The sequence below is a fragment of the Pyrus communis genome, chromosome 12, assembly GCF_963583255.1.
Source record: "Pyrus communis chromosome 12, drPyrComm1.1, whole genome shotgun sequence".
Classification (NCBI taxonomy): domain Eukaryota; kingdom Viridiplantae; phylum Streptophyta; class Magnoliopsida; order Rosales; family Rosaceae; genus Pyrus; species Pyrus communis.
In genome coordinates, this window is record NC_084814.1 from 21,822,912 (window position 1) to 21,830,496 (window position 7,585).

The 7,585-nt window shown below is 42.8% G+C and overlaps 1 protein-coding gene across 1 annotated transcript; it reads left to right on the plus strand.

The window, feature by feature from the left end:
* The first annotated feature begins 199 nt into the window (after positions 1-199).
* Positions 200-4,888, plus strand: LOC137710391 (LRR receptor-like serine/threonine-protein kinase RGI3). The gene is made up of 2 exons (XM_068449363.1): positions 200-3,217; positions 4,173-4,888. Exons 1-2 carry the CDS (start codon positions 346-348, stop codon positions 4,655-4,657), a joined length of 3,357 nt encoding a protein of 1,118 aa, XP_068305464.1. The 5' UTR covers positions 200-345; the 3' UTR covers positions 4,658-4,888.
* The last annotated feature ends 2,697 nt before the right edge of the window (positions 4,889-7,585 follow it).

Sequence of the window (7,585 nt, forward strand, 5' to 3'; positions counted from 1 at the left end):
CAATTGTTTTCAAAAAAAAAAAAAAAAAAAGTTATCCCCTCCTCCTCTTCCCTCCACCTATATACTTCCTTCAACTGTAAAACAAATAAAAAAATGCAGAAAAAAACAACCATCTAAAATTCCATTTCACTCTGCTCAAACATCATGGCCTGGCTGTTGCTCTTCTTGGATCCCGAGCTTTTGGGTCCTAAACCCTATTTAATATATAACATCCTAGCCCACCAACATGATTGGCTTCCTCTCCTTGTCCCTCCCTCCTAGGCAGCTGCTGCACCTCCTCCCCCTCCTCCTCCTCGGACTTCTCACCCCTTTCTTTCCGTAGCCTGCAGCCAGCTGTTTGTTGTAATGCCTGTTCATCCATGGATGACCCTCCTCTCCTCCTCCTTATTCATGTTGCTCCTCCTCTCTTTTTCTCTCGCCGCCTCGGCCTTGAACCCGCAAAGCCGAGCTTTGCTCTCGTGGAAGCAGAGTCTCAACGGCTCTGTTTCCACGAGCGCATTGGGAAATTGGGACCCGAATGACGAAGCGCCGTGCGGGTGGTTTGGGGTCACCTGCAACTCCAACGGCCAAGTTGTGGAGTTGAATTTGAAGTACCTTGATTTGCTGGGTCAGCTCCCTTGTAACTTCACCTCGTTGTCGACCATCACCAAGCTCACGCTCTCCGGCACCAACCTCACCGGCTCGATCCCGAAACAGATTTCCACTCTCAGAGACCTCACCGTACTGGACTTGAGCGACAATGCATTAACCGGCGAAATCCCAACCGAGATCTGCTCGCTGCCGAAGCTCGAGCAGCTTCACCTCAGCGCGAATCGATTGGAAGGCGAAATCCCAACCCAAATCGGCAACCTCACCAGCTTGAAATGGCTGGTTCTTTACGACAACCAGCTCAGCGGCAACATTCCGAAATCGATTGGCGATTTGCACAATCTTGAAGTGATCAGAGCCGGCGGGAACAAGAACCTCGAAGGCCCTGTGCCCCACGAGATTGGAAGCTGCAACAATTTGGTAATGCTGGGATTGGCAGAAACCAGCATTTCGGGCTTCCTCCCTCCATCTCTTGGCCTCCTCAAGAAACTCGAAACACTCGCAATCTACACCGCCTTACTCTCAGGTCCGATCCCACCGGAGCTTGGAGACTGCTCCGAGCTCCGGGACATCTATTTGTATGAGAATTCGATAACGGGATCGGTCCCAAGCCAATTGGGGAAGTTAAACAACCTTCAGAACCTTCTTCTCTGGCAGAACAACTTGGTGGGAGTCATTCCGCCGGAGCTCGGCAACTGCCTGCAGCTATTAGTCATCGACATCTCGATGAACTCATTGACTGGAATCATTCCCCTGTCTTTCGGAAACTTGACTTCGCTTCAGGAGCTGCAGCTGAGCGTCAATCAAATATCGGGCGAGATTCCGGCGCAGCTCGGAAACTGCCGGAAACTGACGCAGATCGAGCTCGACAATAACCAGATCACCGGTTCGATACCGGCGGAGTTCGGAAACTTATCGAACCTTTCTCTTCTTTTCTTGTGGCAGAACAAGCTCGAAGGAAGCGTTCCGCCGTCGATTTCCAACTGTGTTAACCTCGAGTCCGTTGATTTGTCACAGAACGGCTTGACGGGGCCGATTCCCGGAGGGCTCTTCAATCTCCAGAATCTCACCAAGCTGCTGCTGCTATCTAACAACTTCTCCGGTGAAATTCCGTCGGAGATCGGAAACTGCTCGTCGCTGATTCGGTTTCGGGCCAGCGGCAACAAACTCGCGGGAGGGATTCCGCCGCAGATTGGGAATTTGAGAAACTTGAATTTCTTGGATCTTGGATCGAATCGGCTTAGTCGAACCATACCGGAGGAGATCTCCGGCTGCCGGAATCTGACGTTTCTGGATTTGCATTCCAATTCGATTGGGGGAGATTTGCCTGGAGGTTTTGATAAGCTTGTATATCTCCAATTCGTGGATTTCTCAGACAATTTGATCGAAGGGACGTTGAGACCTGCAATCGGATCACTGAGTTCACTCACCAAGCTCGTTTTGGGAAATAATCGGTTCGCGGGTGCGATTCCGAGTGAACTCGGTTCGTGCTCGAAGCTACAGTTGTTGGATTTGAGCGGGAACGAGCTGACAGGGAATATTCCGGCCAGCTTGGGCAAGATTCCCGCGCTGGAAATCGCTCTGAACCTGAGCTTGAACCAACTCTCCGGCGAGATACCGAAGGAGTTCGCCGATTTGGACAAGCTCGGGATTCTAGACGTCTCTCACAATCAGCTCTCCGGCGACCTCCAATTTCTTGCGGACATGCAAAATCTCGTGGTCCTCAATATCTCGCACAACAACTTCTCAGGGAGAGTCCCAGACACGCCCTTCTTTTCGAAGCTTCCACTGAGCGTCTTGTCCGGCAATCCCTCGCTCTGTCTCTCCGGAAACAACCAGTGCTCCGCCGCGAACAAAAATCCCGACGGATCCCGCCGCCGCAATGTAGCAGCGCGCGTGGCCATGGTGGTGCTACTGTGCACCGCGTGCACGCTTCTTCTCACGGCGTTCTACATTATCCTCGGAGCAAAGATGCGGGGCCCGGCCGGACTCTTCGGAGGGTCCCATGAGCCCGACCCGGAGGACGGCAGCGAGTTAGACGTGGGCCCACCGTGGGAGGTTACGCTTTACCAGAAGCTCGACCTGTCGATTGTCGACGTGGCGCGAAGTTTAACTCCTTGCAACGTCATCGGACGGGGCCGCTCGGGCGTCGTTTATCAAGTCACCATCCCCTCAGGCTTATCCATCGCAGTAAAAAGATTCCGTCCGTCAGAGAAATACTCGGCCTCCGCATTTTCCTCGGAGATTGCCACGTTGGCAAGAATACGACACCGTAACATCGTACGGTTACTCGGTTGGGGCGCGAACCGGAGGACGAAGTTACTGTTTTACGACCATCTGGTCAACGGTAATCTGGGTTCGTTGCTGCACGAGGGGTGCGCAGGATTAGTGGAGTGGGACACCCGGTTCAGGATAGCGTCGGGCGTGGCGGAGGGGTTGGCGTACTTGCACCACGATTGCCAGCCGGCTATCTTACACCGCGACGTGAAGGCGCAAAACATTCTGCTGGGGGATCGATACGAGGCCGTTTTGGCGGACTTTGGACTTGCTAGGCTGGTGGAGGACGATCCAAACGGTCCATTTTCAGCCAACCCCCAATTTGCCGGGTCCTACGGCTACATTGCGCCGGGTAAAGTTTAAAAAACAATTAATTTCGTTTTAGTTGTCTTAATCATGGGTTTTACTTTTAACCATCATTGTCTTTGCTCAGTCATTATACCCGTTATGAATGACTTCTGATTGTGGTAATTAGATTTTTAATTAAGCATGTCTAGGAAAAGAACTTAGGTCTAAACACATCAAATTTAGCTTCTAGACAGTAATTTGACATCAATTAGTGATTACCATTAGACTTTTGGTTCAATTATGAGTTTGATTAGGTGACTTTAGATGAATATGATGGAATTGATGTGAGTATGACAGATGTTAATATGTCTAGCAGGAAGAGAACCTCCGCCATTACCAAATTTTCATCCACTTAGATGTACTCGGAATTTTTTCTCGCTATCAGTGTCACTCACATCACATGATAAGATAGAGATAGAAAGAGAGCGCTGTATCTGGGATGGAAAGCTAGAATCCACTAAGTGGGACTCAAGATGGGCAAGTAGTAGTACAGCTTTAGTAGACGGACCCTTCTAATTGTAGCTTTTCTTGTTGCTTGGTATTTGTTTAGTTAAATCACCTATATGGTCCATATGCTGTTGGGGTTATTGGAAAAAGGGGCTTTAAACTGTGTGACATGACATGTCTTTCACCTTGATATATCAAGTGTCCAAAACATCACATTCTTGGTGCTAGCTAACATCAAAAGATGCTTACTTTTTCAGCAATATTTGCATGGTTTTCATTTCATCTTTTTGCATTTGTCTTCCTCTCAGAAAACCGAAAATTTTACGGTGCTTTTGAGTGTCGTGTTTTTAATAAAAATTAATTATTAAGTCTCGGGTATTGTATTTTTGTGAAAAATCTAACGGTTAAAACTCCTGATATATAGAATTCATCGGTATATATCAGAAAATCTCCTTAAAAACTTGCATAGTTTTCCACAACACCAAAGCTGATAATTCAGTTGTTATCTGCAGAATATGCCTGCATGCTAAAAATCACTGCAAAAAGCGATGTGTATAGTTATGGGGTTGTCCTTTTGGAGATCATAACTGGGAAAAGGCCAGTGGACCCATCATTCACAGATGGGCAACATGTGATTCAGTGGGTCCGAGACCACCTGAAGAGCAAGAAGGACCCTGTTGAGATTCTTGATCCTAAACTTCAAGGTTATCCAGACACACAGATACAAGAAATGCTCCAAGCTCTTGGAATCTCACTCCTCTGCACCAGCAACCGGGCGGAGGATCGTCCCACGATGAAGGACGTGGCGGCATTGTTGAGAGAAATTCGACACGATCAGGGCCCGGTGGCAAGCGAGGTGCATAAGCCGGCTACCAACGCCTTGAAGAATTCATCGTCTTCTGTGACACCGGCTCAGTTGCTTCAGCTGCAAGGCTCCTCTCATTGCTCACTTGCTTACTCATCTGCTTCAGCTGGTTATCTGTCAGGAACTCAATAACAATAATGTCATATGTTGTTGAAAACATATAATTATTCGTTAGGAATTAGGATTAGGTGTGAGATTATTTGTAGGATTAGGGCAACATAATATGGGCATTGCCAAAGAGTGCTTAATTTGCAAGAGTGATATGGATTAATTGATATCACAAGTTGAGCACAGTGATTGTACAGCAACTTGACATTATTGTACTAATTAGTGAGTAATGAATGAGAGGCCAGCCATCAATTTCTTGAATTTCAATTTACTTTCACATCTTATTAATGTTACGGATAATGAGTTGCAATCCACATACAGCACGCGTACGAACGGTTGTTAATGATTTTTATTAGCTCGTAAGTCTTTTCAAATATCAGTTAATCACATGCATTATCCTTGAAAATGACGCTTAATTCAATTTGTCGGGCTATGGAACAAACTCCCATGCCATTGGCCTGATTCTTTTCTTTAATAAACGACAAATTTCAATACAGTATCAACACCATGTCAATGTTACTATGACCAACATAACGTACAGACATGATATCGAAGCAATTTCAACAATATCGATGCGCATTCATTCTCTAGAGTAAAGAACAAACGTCATACACAGAGAAATTCTATAATTCGATAATATGAGAGAGAGAGAGAGAGAGAGAGAGAGAGAGAGAGAGAGAGAGAGAGAAGGGGGGACAACAAAACTACTTCTATTGCTTGAATGTGAAGTCATTTTCCATAATTTGTTTCTCAAAAATGCGTGTGTTGTGTGCATGCAGATTGCAGATACAATGTCTTATTTTTCTCTTCTCGGGGATGTGAAGGTGGGCGAGAGAAAGGTAGGGGATTTATGTGTGGTGGGGAAATGTGGGCAGCTATTATAATTTGAGAAGCCAACCTCCTTATCTTTCCCACAGTCGCTGTTTTAAAGATAATCAGCAGCATCAAGGCCCACCATGTGATAGTATTGGACACAAGAATTTATCTTAATCAGAATAAACAAATAATATCTAAATCTTTTTATGAAATCATGGTTGTAGCTACATTGTTTAGAACGGATGCACTCGAGTTTGAATTGTAAAGAATTTCACCTTGGAAGTTTACTAAAGATTGCATTTACTAATACAGAGTCGGGTTATTTCTCATACCGTCAATTAATTTTATAGGATAATTTAAATTTGTTCATGGTATTATAGTAAGTTAATCCATGTGTGAAGCCTAGGCTTACAAGTGCTCTACGTCATCCGATTTGTTTTGTTTATATGTAAGAACGGAAAATTCCTCACACCTTATCACACGCATGTGGCCGTTTTAGGATTTGAAGAAATGTCTAACATTGAGTTGAGCCAAACTTGTATGTCCTTATAACGAGTTGGGTTAGTCTATATTTTGGCAATTGGTTTTATGATAAATCATTCATGTAGTTTGGATTAGTATAAAATAAAATGTTGCTTGTATGAAAACAATATTGTATCATAAGAGTATTTATTCTGTATTTCTGCTTTAATTTATGGCTAGCTACATTTTATACCTTTCAAGTTTGAGGTGACTTTTGAGGTTTCATTTTCTCAATATCGCACCCTTAAGTTTTGAAATTGTATCCGTTTACACCTTTTATCTCTTTAAACATCTAACCATCTATTAAACTGATGAGTATTTTTGTCAATACAATGCAAATTTGTCTTACATGTTAACTTATATAAGGATCTCAAGCTCACCAATCATCAGTTTAATGAATTATCATATAATAAATCCGACCGAACACACATATTAAAACAATTTTAAGACCTCCAATATGAAAAAATTAAAAATTTATAATCCATTTTAAAAATCACTCCAAACCTAAAAACCTAAAAGTTATAAAATGAAAATATTTAGCAGTATCTTCCATACTGGTGCAGAAAGGTAGACAGGAAAAAAAAGAAAAGAAAGGATACCTGTCTGGTGATCCTTTTGCTCGCTTGAGCTCACGTGATACACGTGCTAGCATGTGAGATGAGAGATCTGAGATCTCTTATTTTCTTGGTGTTGATATTACTTTTTTTTCTTTCAAAAGCACACATCAAAGATTCCCAGTGTAGATCATGAGGGACTTGTATGGCTGTATATGCAGCAGTTTGCAACGTTGTAGGGTCCACTGTTCATGATCTAACGGCTATATGATGCTCAAAGGCCTAAGGAAACCAAGGCAGGCGTGGAGCCCAGTTTTTGTAATTCACATTCTTAGTTACTATTACAGATGGAAATGTTAGGTCAGTCGCAAATACGTTTGCACGGGTTGATTATGGCCGTCCATACTTTTTGATCTGGTTAGTTTTCGTCATTCATGTTTGTAAGACGCATAAAATATGATTTGTGACTTTCAATTTGTTGGGAGGGAGAAAGGGTACATCTGAAAATTTAAGACCCAAAAGAGACGTTGTCTTTGTTAATGTGAGAGTTTAGTTTTCTTTGGTAGAAGGTCACTAAAGTAGGGTTTATTTGGAACTACCTTTAAAATAGTTAAAAACGTTTTTTTGTAAAAATATTTTTGAAATTAAATTTTAATAAAAAATCCAAATGAATTTTAAAAAACCCTTGAAAGTGCACCCTACAAGAAACACATAACTGGTGCTTCTTACAGAAAACACATAACTGGTGCTTCTTACAGAAAACACTTATTTTTAAAACCCATTTTTTTTATAAAAAAAAACCACTTTCAATCATTTTAAAATCACTATCAAATGAGGCTATAATTGTTATTTATCAGACAAAGATTGCAGAACAATAACCAATTCGGTAGTCTAATTTACTTTCATCCAAATATTTATACAATAAACAAAATATGACCTCAAAGTTAATATTTATTACATTAATATGACAATTCTTCCTCATCAAAGTATAACCTCAAAGCTGAATATTTACCTAGGCTGCTAAAGTATCTAAAAGCTAAAAAAGAATTGGTTGTAATTC